Source organism: Fistularia commersonii, chromosome 21 (genome assembly GCF_037954325.1).
Source record: "Fistularia commersonii isolate RoL2024-O1a breed Wild chromosome 21, RoL_Fcom_v1.0, whole genome shotgun sequence".
Classification (NCBI taxonomy): Eukaryota; Metazoa; Chordata; class Actinopteri; order Syngnathiformes; family Fistulariidae; genus Fistularia; species Fistularia commersonii.
In genome coordinates this window covers 862,501-875,935 of record NC_141304.1, presented here as the reverse complement: position 1 = coordinate 875,935, position 13,435 = coordinate 862,501, and the positions used below count along the sequence as shown (strand labels likewise).

General features: G+C 50.3%; 2 protein-coding genes across 3 annotated transcripts in view; one reads left to right on the top strand and one right to left on the bottom strand.

The window, feature by feature from the left end:
- Nucleotides 1–4,686: 4,686 nt before the first annotated feature.
- Nucleotides 4,687–9,338, bottom strand: srsf3a (serine and arginine rich splicing factor 3a). 2 transcript variants are annotated; one of them, XR_015107741.1, is made up of 8 exons: nucleotides 8,312–9,338; nucleotides 7,651–7,702; nucleotides 6,996–7,206; nucleotides 6,783–6,917; nucleotides 5,929–6,396; nucleotides 5,482–5,520; nucleotides 5,310–5,396; nucleotides 4,687–5,227 (listed from the first exon to the last, which is right to left on the bottom strand). XR_015107741.1 is itself a non-coding variant. In XM_086167784.1 (7 exons), exons 2-7 carry the CDS (start codon nucleotides 7,655–7,657, stop codon nucleotides 5,200–5,202), a joined length of 507 nt encoding a protein of 168 aa, XP_086023910.1. In that variant the 5' UTR covers nucleotides 7,658–7,702; nucleotides 8,312–8,402; the 3' UTR covers nucleotides 4,687–5,199. The 2 variants fall into 2 exon arrangements, 1 of the variants encoding a protein (XP_086023910.1); XM_086167784.1 differs by lacking the exon at nucleotides 5,929–6,396 and having other exon boundaries at nucleotides 8,312–8,402.
- A 3,759-nt stretch (nucleotides 9,339–13,097) lies between these two features.
- Nucleotides 13,098–13,435, top strand: part of fkbp5 (FKBP prolyl isomerase 5) — a 10,237-nt gene continuing 9,899 nt past the window's right edge. The window contains exon 1 of the mRNA XM_086168146.1: nucleotides 13,098–13,435. This exon is cut by the window's right edge and continues 67 nt beyond it. The gene's annotated coding sequence lies outside the window, so the exon portion shown is untranslated.

Genomic DNA, 13,435 nt, shown 5'->3' with positions numbered 1-13,435 from the left:
CTCCAGCTACGTTATACAGCCTCCTTCCTTCTTCATGGACCTCCTGCTCACCTCCTGTGGTACTGATGTTCTCCTCCTCCTCACAGGTTGTCTCCTCCATGTCTGGCTCCTGAGAAGAAGCCCAGGTTCTGGCTGTGGAGGTTCCACCTTGGGCCTGGTAGATGTTTCCCACATCTGAGTGCTCTTCATGTGGTATCTGCATTACTTGGTCAGGTTGTGTGAGGTGGCTGAAGCCGTCCTTCTGGTCCTCTTCTTCTTCTTGTTCTTCTTGTACTTCTTCTCCGCTGCTGAGAACCTCATCTCTGTCTGGAACATCTGCTGACCAGGTTCCAGGGTTTCCGTGGCTCCTGGTGTTTCCTTCTCCTTCTGGAGCCTTCAGGTCCACGGCGACCCGTCTGCTCCTCCGGCTGGATCCCAGTTTTCTTCTCCTCTTGGAGCTGAAGTCTACCTGGCTTTGCTCTCTGATGTTCTCTGGATCATCTTCAGGTGAGGAACCAGGAGGAGACCTCATGTCCGGGTTCAGGGTTTGTAAAGTGCCTGAGGAACGACCTCCTTCTTGGATCCTGCCCTCGACTTGGTCTGAAGGTGGAGAACCTGCGAGGAGCACCTCCTCCTGAGACCAGGTGGTTCTGGTCTTGATGTCCTCCTCAAATGATGATCCTGTGGCCTCCAGCCCTTTCTTGATGACTTCAGATGGTTCCTCCTCTGGTGTCTCTGGGATCCAGAAGGTCCTCAGCTCATGGTCTCCATCGGTGACCTTCAAGGATTCGGAATCTGTTCCTATCTTGATCAGGGTTTCTGCTCCCAGGAGGTCCGTTCCGATCGAATCTTCTTCCGGGTCATCCAGGTTCTCCAGCTCGTTCTCCTCCAGGAGTTCAATGTGTGAGACCTCTGGTTCTGCTCCTGCAGGCAGAAGCTCCATCACAGGGGTCTTTGGTGCTTCAGCTCCTGAAGGAAGAAGGAACGGTTCCCATTGAGGAGCAGAAGAACCACCAGGATCCTGAAGAACCTGCAGCTCCTCTTCGGAGTGGGTCGGAGGTGCATCTTCAACGACTGAAGTCCTGGTGTTTGGAGAAGGTTGGAGCTGGTGGACGTCCTGTTGCTCTTCAGACATCAGACTCAGTGTTGAGAACATCTCTGCAGCCTCCATGGAGTCCAACGTGCTCGTCGCCTCCTTGTGGTCGGACTCTACGTTGTAGCCTGGACCTTCTGCATCCTGGAAGCCGTACAGATCCTCCTCTGGTTCCCCTCTCATCCTGGACCTGCGAGTGGAGCCCATCTTCTTCTTCTTGGACAGCAGGTCCTTCTCCAGGGTTTCTCCAGCTACGCCAAACAGCCTCCTTCCTTCTTCATGGACCTCCTGCTCACCTCCTGTGGTACTCCTGATGTTTTCCTCCTCCTCACAGGTTGTCTCCTCCATGTCTGGCTCCTGAGAAGAAGCCCAGGTTCTGGCTGTGGAGGTTCCACCTTGGGCCTGGTAGATGTTTCCCACATCTGAGTGCTCTTCATCTGGTATCTGCATTACTTGGTCAGGTTGTGTGAGGTGGCTGAAGCCGTCCTTCTGGTCCTCTTGTTCTTCTTCTTCTTCTTCTCTGCTGCTGAGAACCTCATCTCTGTCTGGAACATCTGCTGACCAGGTTCCAGGGTTTCCGTGGCTCCTGGTGTTTCCTTCTCCTTCTGGAGCCTTCAGGTCCACGGCGACCCGTCTGCTCCTCCGGCTGGATCCCAGTTTTCTTCTCCTCTTGGAGCTGAAGTCTACCTGGCTTTGCTCTCTGATGTTCTCTGGATCATCTTCAGGTGAGGAACCAGGAGGAGACCTCATGTCCAGGTTCAGGGTTTGTAAAGTGTCTGAGGAACGACCTCCTTCGTGGATCCTGCCCTCGTCTTGGTCTGAAGGTGGAGAACCTGTGAGCAGCACCTCCTCTGGAGGCCAGGTGGTTCTGGTCTTGATGTCCTCCTCAGTGGTCTCAGCTGGAGATGATGATCCTTTGGCCTCCAGCCCCTCCTTGATCCCATCTTTCTCAGAGCAAAGGTTCTCCTCTGGTCTGGACCAGCTTGCTGCCGGACTAGAACATCTGTCCATCTCAGAAAGGTCTTCAGATGGTTCCTCCTCTGGTGTCTCTGGGTTCCAGGAGGTCCTCAGCTCATGGTCTCCATCAATGACCGATTCCGAATCTGTTCCTATCTCCATCAGAGTTTCTGCTCCCAGGAGGTCCGTTCCAACCGAGCGGACCTCCTGGTCGTCCAGGTTCTCCAGCTCGTTCTCCTCCAGGAGTTCAATGTGTGAGACCTCTGGTTCTGCTCCTGCAGGCAGAAGCTCCACCACAGGGGTCTTTGGTGCTTCAGCTCCTGAAGAAAGAAGGAACGGTTCCCAGTGAGGAGCAGAAGAACCACCAGGAACCACCAGCCCTTTCTTGACGTCTTCAGATGTTTCCTCCTCTGGTGTCTCTGGGTTCCAGGAGGTCCTCAGCTCATGGTCTCCATCGGTGACCTTCAAGGAATCCCCTTCTGATCCATCAGCAGAACCTGTTGGTATCTCACTTCTCAGGAGATCTTCGGTTCCTCCTCGGCCTCCGACTTCTTTGCCGCTTCCTTCTTCAGAAACCATCAGGTTCCCACGGTGACCTTCTCCCTCTGAGGAACCCTGGAGAGGTCCTTCACCTCCTGCACCTCTCCATCTCCGAGGCGTCTCTTCCTGCAGGCTCTCCTCCTCGGGTTGCTTCACCTCCAAGTTCTCGCCTCTCGCTCTTTTCTCAACTTCCTCCATGTCTCTGTGGTTTCCTTCACCAACCGAACCCCAGCCGCCCCTCCTTCTTCTCGAAGCTTCGGTGGAAGGCGGCCTCCTCGCTTCTCCTCCGGACTCCTCGGGGTTCTGCTTTGGAGCTCTGCGCCGCGAGGAGAGCTTCTTTTTCCTTCCCGGCGTGTCGGCCATGACGGATCTTCTCAGAGCGACTTCAGGCGTCGTGCGAAGTCCTCGCCTGGTGGGCGGCGCCGAGACCGCGATGGCGCAACTTCCTGCGCGACTTCGACGGGGAAACTGACAACCGCGACTTCCACCCACCCAACACTTTATTCGGTACACCATGCTAGCAACGGGTTGGACCTCCTTTAGCCTTCAGAACTTCCTCGATTCTTCATGGCATGGATTCAACAAGGTGCTGGAAGCGTTCCTCAGAGAGTTTGGTCCATGTTGACACGATGGCATCACACAGATTTGTCTTCTGCACATCCATGATGCTAATCTCCCGTTCCACCCACATCCCAAAGATGCTCTACTGGATTGAGATCTGGTGACTGTGGAGGCCGTTTGAGTCCAGTGAACTCATGGTCATGTTCAAGAAACCGGTCTGAGATGATTCCAGCTTTATGACGTGGTGCAATATCCTGCCGAAAGTAGCCGTCAGAAGTTGGGTACATTGTGGTCTTCAAGGGATGGACCTGGTCAGCAACAATACTCACTTGCAACGATGCTCAGTTACATTTGCAGACGCTTTTATCCAAAGCCACTTACAATAGAGGACATGAGGACTGCAAATACACTTGCAAATACAAGATGCACAGGAAATATACAGAACAGTAAGCTGGGGTTTGGTTTTTTTGGACAAAGACGTACACAAACACTGTGTAGCCTAACTTGGTGCCTAACCTGATCTGGGGCATCAGCGCAGTAAAAAGTCCTGAAAGAGAAAAGTTTTTACCTGTTTCTTGAAGGTTGAGAGAGATGATGCTAGTCTGGTTGCTTCCGGAAGTTTGTTCCACCACTGAGGTAGTAGAACGGAGAACAGTTTTGCCTGAGATCGCTTAGAGCGAGCAGAAGGTGCTGCTAGTAGGTTTGTATTAGAGGAACATAAGGTCTTATCATTTGGTTCAGATATGCTGGACCTGTTCCTGAGGTGGTTTTGAAGGCCAGGGTCAGGAGCTTGTGCTTGATCCTGGCAGCTACTGGATGAGCAGAGGTGTAACATGAGCCCTTTTGGGTCCAATTGGTACCAAGGGGCCCAAAGAGTGGCAAGAAGATATTCCCCACACCTTCACACCTCCACCGCCAGCCTGAACCGCTGATCCAAGGCAGGTCGGATCCATGCTTTCATGTTGTTGACGCCAAATTCTGACCATCCGAATGTCACAGCAGAAATCGAGACTCTGATCAGACCGGGCAACGTTTTTTTTTTCCAAACCTCTATTGTCCAATTTTGATGAGCTCGTGCAAATTGTAGCCTCGGTTTCGGCGTGGTCTTCTGCTGCTGTAGCCCATCTCCCTTAAGAGTTGGACGTCCTGTGGGTTCAGAGATGCTCTTCTGCCTACCTTGGTTGGAACGGGTGGTTATTTGAGTCACTGTTGCCTTTCTATCAGCTGGAACCAGTCTGGCCGTTCTCCTCTGACCTCTGGCATCAACAAGGCATTTCTGAACAACCGCTCACTGGATATTTCTTCTTTTTGGGACCATTCTCTGTAAACCCTAGAGATGGTTGTGCGTGAAAACCCCAGTAGATCAGCAGTTTCTGGAATACTCAGACCAGCCCTTCTGGCACCAACAACCAAATCACCTTTCTTCCCCAGACCGATGCTCGGTTTGGACCGCAGGAGATCGTCTTGACCACGTCTACATGCCTTAACCAGCAGCTGGACAGGTGAACCTAATAAAGTGTCCGGTGAGTGTATTTGGCCAAGCAAACACAGGCGGGTTGACTTTGGAAAAAAAACAAAACACATTTATTGAAGAAAAGTCCGGCGTCGGCGGGCGGAAACAGGCAAAGTCCAAGACGAACGCCTTCGACGCCGTGGAAAACAACGTTACGGAGGTTTGGTTTTCGTAAACGGCGTCCAGTTTTGGAGCATGGAGCAGACGGCGGGGAGGAATCCAACGGAAGGAGGTCGCGAAGGGGAGGAGGGGCAAAAGAACCATCTTTAATTCAACAGTTAAAAAACCTGACGTACAAAGAAACCCCCAAAAGAAATGTCAACACATGCAGAATAAAACGGAAAAACTGTTGACGCCAGCCGGGATGGTGGAAACCACGCCGTGAGAGACGACGAAATTATTAAAAAAAAAAACAAAAAAAAAAACGCCAGACTGTGTGGGAGCAGAGCAAACAAACAAACAAACAAAAAAAAAATCTAAAATAAAAAAAAAAAAGGGACTATAAAATTCAGATCTTTCACGAGCGCGGAGGATTCCTGCAGGGACGTCCGACTCCTCATTTCCTGTCGTTGGAACGAGAGCGGCTGCGGGAGGAGAGAAGAAGGCGGGGTTGAGAAGATGGCGAGGGGTCGGACGCCGCCGGCGGGCGCCGCCGCCACCACTCACCTCCTGGACTGTGAGAAGGATCTGGAACGCTTGCGGTTCTTGTCTCTGGACAGAGATCGATATCTGCGTCTGTCTCTGGACAGAGACCTGCGGGAGGAGGAGGAGGAGGAGGAGGGTGAGCTTCGGCTTCGGCGGCGAAGAAGAAGAAGAAGAAGGTCAGCGGCGAGCTCACCTGCTGCGGCTGCGACTGAAGCTCCTCCTCCTGGGCGATCTAGAGTGCAAGCCGGGTAAAGAACAGGTTTCACTGGCGGGCTTTGGGGAGGCGTCGCCACATCAAAACTCGTCTTTTAAAACGCTTCTTTTTTTCTTTTTTAGCGTCCGACGGTCGAATGGCCTTTCCGAAAGAAGGCGGTTTGGCCGGACGAGGAGCCAGATTGGACGTCGGGGCTCGACACGGAGGTGTTAGCCGTCCGCTAAGTAACGCTTCCTCGTGTCGAGACCCGAAGACGCGCCGGCGGAGGTTAAAGGTCGACGCCCTTCGGATTTAGCTTTGGTGGAGTCGGAGCCTCCGGGCCGCGGCGGCGCCTCCTCCGGGCGGATCCCAAAAAAAATGGCAATCGCTCGGAGAGCTAGATCAAGCACAAAGACTACAAAGGACAGGATAAAAGCAAAAACTTACTATTTTGGGGGATTTGGACAAGAAACAAATGACGCAAGATGCTGAGGGGGGTCGAATTGCAGAGAGGATTTGCCACGTGGTGAAAATGTTGGCGATAGGAAGTTGCTGGGCGGCCGGTCGGAGGGGGCGGCTGGAGATTGTCCCTGTCTTTTTGGGGGGAGGAACGAAAGCCGGGCGCCGTCGCCGCTGATACAGAAGTTGCGTGGAGAGTAATAAAAGTAAAGACGCTGATTGGCTGACAATATGAGGCGGGCCGCTGCCGATCGGTTAATGTTGGAGGAAGAAGAGGAGGATGCTGGGAACTGCATGCTCAGGAACCAAAAGGTTGGTGGAAACTGACGACTGGCGGTGCGCCCGGGTCATGTGACAACACCAGCCAAGCTGAGTGGGGCTCGCCGGTCAGCCGTCACATGATGCTGAAAGAGGACTAGTCGACTGAGTCGGATGGTGAGAAGCGTGGAGGTGACTCTGCAACGGGGTTCAGTTTTATTAATAGATAGCAACTGAACTCAGAAAATCAAAAAAAAAAAAAGCACACACCCGCAGAAAGCTACTCGACACAGAGCCTAGCGCGGCGGCTAATCAGAAACAGCTGATGGCTGACGAGGAGTCTCTTTCGGGACTCGGCCGCCAGCCGTCCTCTGCTACTCGGAGGCCGAGGAGCCGCAGATTCACGTCTAATCTAGTAAAACGCCGAGGCTTCCGGCCGGCGGGAGCGGCCGAGCCTCTCCGTTACGGTCGTCTTAGAAACATGGCTAATTGATCTGGAGCGGCAAATTCTAAAAAAAAAAAAAAAAAAAACAAACAAACAAAGCGACCGACTTGAGGGCGGCCCGGAGAGCGTTCGGACGTACCTGCGTCGGACGGGAGGGCTGCGCCGCCGGATGTCGTCCCGCGGGCGCCGGCTCCAGGACGGAGGGGGGCCCCGGCTGCGGGAGCGCTTCTCCCCGGTGGAAAGCTCCACGCGGACTCGGCAGCCGCACATGGACCTGGAAGGGGGTCGGAGGGTTTAACGGCGGCGGGGAAAGAGGCGTCCACGTGGGAACGGCGACGGGCGGTCCGGCGACCTTCCGTCCAGCTCGCGAACGGCGTCCGACGCGTCCCGGGGGTCTTCGAACTCCACGAAGGCGAAGCCGGGGGGGTTCCGGGCCACCCAGACGCTCCTCAGGGGGCCGTAATAACCGAAGGCCCTTTCCAGCTCCGTCTTGTTCCCGTTGTTGCCCAGGTTGCCGACGTACACCTTGCAGTCCAGAGGACAGTCTCTGTTGAAGGATTGGTCTGAGGAGGACGCAGAGAGAGGGAGGGTGAGTCTGCAGAGAAACACACTCGTTGCGGTCGACGGGAACCGGACGCTTCTTATGTCATGTCTGTTTGCAGGAGCGAACAAAACTTCGGTATCGATCGGTGTTTTTTTTTTTTTTTTTTTAAAGGGGCGCCTGACGGACGGAGGCTTCTTTGGAAATCTCTGTTTGATGCCGTTTTATTCAAATGTCCTCGCAGATAATGAGCTCAGGCACTTCCTTCCAGCTCTTGCTGCAGCCGGATGATTAAAAGAAACGCGGTTAGGCTACAGATATAGAGATAAATGGCGGGAAATAACGTCGCCGCTTCCTTTCTGTGGATCTGGGTCCACTTGTGCGTGGTTGCCGTGGAACCTCGCGGGCTTCGGGCCGCACCGTGGAAACCCGGACGGCTGGATAACACGAGTGGGAAGCAGTGTACCTCCCATTCTGACGGGTCCGAGGTCCGGAGGGTGAGCCTGGGCTGGGTGTGCCTGCGGGGGGACGGAAAGAGGTTAGATCGAGGATTTTCCACGCGTGGACACACTGATCACACACCTGGAGGAGGAAGAGGAGGAGGAAGCTTCCTCTGCAAGGTACGGACGAACGGGCCGGTGTTTGCCTCAAACCAGGAGGATAAACGACTATGCGTGTGTTTATTTCCTGCGTGGATCGGTGCACATTACCGTGCATTAAAGATCACGTGGATCCCACGATCGATGCACCGTCTTCCGCCAAGACACCGCTTCAGTTAGCCGGCGGCTAACGCACCATTGTTCGCGCGGAAAACGACGCCGGTTAAAGTGAGTGTCCTCTCCCCCACTTCTACACTTTTATAAAGTATTTCTTTGTAAAAGACAGAATCCGATTTTTATCAAGTTTAAGAATAAATCCAGTCCGGGGTGTGAAATAAACGCCGTGCGCCGGGAGGATTCCCATCCCCCATCCGGTCGCGTTCATACATTAGAGCTACGTTAGCTCGCTAGGTTAGCATCTGCTACCACGATGTTTGATTCTGAAACAACGGGTGGAAAATAACTCGAGTTACTTTGTTTCCCGGGCGACGGAAAACAACTGCCACCTCGTTTCTTTTACGGCCTTACCTCTGTTTTGCGCCTGCGGTCAGTGTTTTGGGGCGGATTCGACTGAAAAACCGTGTGTTAACGGCGTGTAGCCTAGCGCCGCCGGTCAGAGGCAGAGCGGAAAAGACGCAACAGCTCGGCTCTCTTCTTCTGTGGTGCTGCTGTTTCCGGGAGGTGCTGCCCCCTAGTGGCCGGGAAGAGGTACTGCAGCCATGTTGAATAATGCTAATAATAATAGCATGTTGATGAATGGATCCCTCAAGCTTCAAATCACCACTTTCCCTTTAACATGTAGTCATCCTTTTTGATGTGTCTTTTTAGGGCTGTTGAAAGCCGGTGCATAACATTTCCCGGTTTCTTTTGACTATTGTGATGGCACGTCATCTTCACCTTTTTGTCTCCAAGGACCATCTAGATGAAAATATTCACCGCTATCATTCGCTGTCTTGACCACTAAGCTGTCATTGGGTTGTGCTTGGGTTTGTCATTGGGTTGCGCCGTACAACTTCAAAAAAGTCTTGAGATTTAAGTCCCAGCGTGAATGATCCTTAGTTTTCTTTGTCTTGTCGATCCCCTGCCCGCCGTCGTCTTATTTAACCTCTCAGCAACTCGTAGGGCCGAAGTAGGCGAGTTGTCCAGCGTGACGTGGAGGTCGAACGAACGGAGCTTGACGGGCCCGTTAGCGGAAAACAAAAGAAGAAGAGCGAGCGGATACATCGGGGTACGGCGACGGAGGCGGGCAATCGCGTTTCTTTTGGTTTCTCGCTTTCGGCTCCACCCAAACCGTCAAGGTGGTGAAATCAACCGTCCCCCTGTTGCGTGGACGAGAAGTGTTTTTGTATTCTGGGGTTCCAGATCGCGCCCAGAGACCAAGGACGTGAGCCGGCGGATGCCTTCATATCGGAGGTTGAAACATCCTCGGATCCTGCACGTGCGGAGAAAAATAAAAAACACAGGACGTTCTGTGCACGAACGCAGCTTCACCCCCGGCCTCACACACATCCTATTATTAGCGCCGGCGAACACCGGGGCGGATCCGTCCACGAGTATGAACGGCGCGTCATTCGGGCGAGGTGTGTGTGTATGTGTGTGTGTGTGTGGGGTGACAGATCAGCTGCGGAGCTGCTGTGGTTGTTTTGAATCAGTGTGTGATTGGAACTCACGTCCAAAGGAGGGACCTGGGATAAACAGGATCGCCCTGGAGATTAAACTCCCAGTGTGAACACAAGAGCTTTATGCCTGCACTGGTGTGTGTGTGTGTGTGTGTGTGTGTGTGTGTCCAGCCTCTCCTAACCCAGAGTCAAAGCCCCGGCTTGTTCCCCCCCCCCCCTCACCGCCGCCGCCACAGGATCCTCCTTTTTTTTTTTTTTTTCACCGTTTAAATGAAACATCTTCTTCTGTTTTTTTTCCTCCCCCCCCCCCTTTTTTCTCTCACGCTTTCACTCCGGCCGTGTTTTTCAGTCAGATTAGAACAGCACATTCTGTTCTGTTTCACTTCCTGATGACTGTGCAGCCCCGTATCCCCGGGTGAACTCGGCCCTCGTGCTTCTGGTCGCGCCGAGGCTGCAGACGGATTCTCTCCTGGCCGCCGAGGAGAACCGCTTTGTGTGTTTTTCTTCGCCGTCTCGGGTAGCAAAGGGAAAACGGCGGCGGCGGCGGTTGAGAAGCACGACTGGCGGGATTTCTCCTTCCACACAGAAGCGACGCTTCTTCTCCGCGGGTGGGCGGGCGGCGGGGGAGACGTCGCTTACGTCTGCGCTAAGCGGCTAACGGGGGATTTACCCGCGGACGCTTCCTTTCCGAGCCGCCGGTTTCATCATCGATGCAAAGAAAAGAAAACTTCGAGAGACTCTTTTTGTTTCAGGAAACACCCCCACACACACACACACTGGTTTCTAAATGATCTATTTGTCGTTGATAGCTTCAGGTGGGAGGTCGTGCACGGAGGAGGCCTCCAGGATCGCACGAGGAGCCCCCCCCCCCCCCCTCCACCTCCCTGCCCTATTTCCGCCCCGTCCTCCTTTCTGTTGTTTCCGAGCGGTGAATGTAATGTTCCAGCGGAGTGTGTGAAAAGCTTTCTTCGCGCCCCCGCGCAGACTCAGGTTCACCGACGTTATGTCACCTTTATAAATAACAGGATCGCCGTGTTCCCTTCGATTGTTGCGTGGCCTCCTGCCAGACGGCGTCCTGCCACCCCCCCCCCCCCCCCCCGCCACCGCCGCCACCCTGGGTTATCTCAGGACCGCAGACCGGTTCACGTAAAGTACGCTGAGACGGCAGTAAACACAAGGCTGCAATGTGTGTGTGTGTGTGTGTGTGTGTGTGTGTGTGTGGATGACCCAGCATTATGAGCTAACCGGGACGGCTCATTTGCACACGCGTGAGCTTTCAAAAAACACGCCGCTCGGTGGAAACAAAGTTTGCTCGGCGTCCTGATTCTGGAGCCTCTCGAGGAATCAAACCCAACACTGGACTTTGAATGAATGGCCTTTATTCATTAGATTCTGTGTGTGTGTGTGTGTGTGTGTGTGTGTGTGCACATCTTAGATCCCGTCACACACACACACATTTTCTGTTAATCTGCTTGTGTGTGTGTGTGTGTGTGTGTGTGTGTGTGTGGTAAGGAGGTACGTGAGCAGACAGCTTTAGGTGAACGTGACACGATGTGTTCGCACACACCTTCTCCAGTGACACTAGGTCACACACACACACACACACACACACTGTGGGTGTGTGAGTGTGTAGAGGAGATGGAGATGTTCTGGAATGATTTCTGCTACACGCCGGTCCTTCACCAACCAACACTTGCAGAACTTATTCCTATCAAAGTGGTATTTATTATATTTATTAACAAAAAAAAAACAATGATAATAACACTAATAGCAATAATTGTAATTATTGGGGATTATAATAATATTAATACCACCTCTTATAATACTAATAACAGTAATATTGACGAAGCTAATACCACTGCTAATAATAATAATAACAGTAATATTGACGAAGCTAATACCACTGCTAATAATAATTATTGTGCTAATTTTAAAATGCTAAAACTGATAACTATGATGATAATACTAATACTAAAAATAATAATAATAATGGTAATATTGACGATGATACTACTCCCGCTACTACGAATAATAATAGTTGCAGATAATACAATTAATTGTGAATAAAAAGGATAATAGTGATGACACTATGACCAATAATAATAGTAACAATGGCAAAGGTATTATTAATATGGTATTATCAATAATAATGATATAATGCTAATAAGATGTTTAGACACTCGTCTAAATCTTCTTGTCGTGGCGACGGGACTGGAATTTATTCCCTCGAAGACGTTTCGGCTTTTCGTCCAAGAGGGAAATTCAAGTCCGGAAGATTTCGACAAGTGCTAATAGTAATATGTTTAATTATAATGGTAATTATAATAACAACTCTAATAAATATACTGAAAACTGTGGAATTGATGGACTAATGATAACAATAATACATTTCATAGGAATAATAACTTCAATAAGAATAATTGGAACAACAACAATAATAATTATAATAATATACTGAAAGTTGACAAAAGAAATTGTACATCATTTATACATGACTAGAATTAATGGTAATGATACTTATAACAGTAATAACAACAGCAACAATAATAATAAAAACAGTTATAATACTACTACTAATGATAGCAATAACAATGATAATGATAATAACAAAGGCTATAATAATACTATTACTGCTACTGACAACAACAATAACAACAATAATAATAACAACAGCAGTAATAATGCTAATAATGATAAAACAGTAATAATAACAGCAATAATAATAATAACAGTTATAATACTACTAATAATAACAATAGTTACAATAATAAAAACAGTTATAATACTACTACTACTACTACTACTACTAATAACATTACTACTACTCCTACCAATGATAATAATAATAACAACAGTATAATACTACTACTACTACTCCTAACAACAACAACAACAATAATAATAAAAACAACAACAGTAATAATAACAGCAATAATAATAAAAACAGTAATAATAGTACGACTAATAATAATAACAATAACAATGATAATGATAATAACAACGGTTATGATACTACTACTACTACCCATTATAAAAATGTAAACAGCAGTTATATTATCACTACTACTAACAACAACAACAAAAACAACAATAATAATAATAATAATAAAAACAACAGCAGTAATAATAATAACAGTAATAATACTACGACTAATATTAATATTAATAACAATAACAATGATAATAACAACGGTTATGATACTATTACTACTAAAATAACATTACTGCTTCTACTACCAATAATAATAATAACATCAGTTATATTATTACTACTAATAACAACAACAATAAAATAAACAACAACAATAATAATAATAATAATAACCGACGTTGTCGTCGGTATCACCGGTAACCGTGACTCCTTCTTGCAGCGACGTGCACTTGAACGCACCATCCGACCTGCAAACACACCGGGACCGCCGTCGTCACGTTCTCAACACACCTCCAGTCACCGGAAACACACACACACACACACACACATAAACACACACACACACACACCAACCGTTTCTTGCGGAACCGTTAATCCGTTGCGGTCAGCTGACCGCGCTTGTGCATGTATGCATGCATGTGTGCATATGCGTGTGTGTGCATGTGTGTGTGTGTGTGTGTGTGTGTGTGGGGACGGGCTGTTTCCGCGCAGCGCGGCGCGGAACGGGTTACAGGTCAGGGTGTCTGCTGGAACACTGTGTTCTCGGCGGCGGCGGCGGCGGCGGCGGCGGCGGCGCGGCTCCGGCGGCACAGCCGGAACATTGTGTTACTTTGTGGCCGCTTTCCAAGACCGGCCCTTTTTCACGGGCCGTGGGCCCTCCCACGACACCCCCCCCCCCCCTTCCACTCTCCTCCTCCTCCTCCTCCCACCCGTGTGTGTGTGTGTTTTCTGCCGCTCCCGGTCTCCACCGGGGTCATTTCCAAGTCTGAGCTTCATCTGGAAACACCAGCAGCACCGGGAGGAGGAGCTGCAGGAGGAACCACATGGGCAGAACATTTAGTACCCTGGATGTCAGATGAGGAGATGAATTAGAGGAGCAGA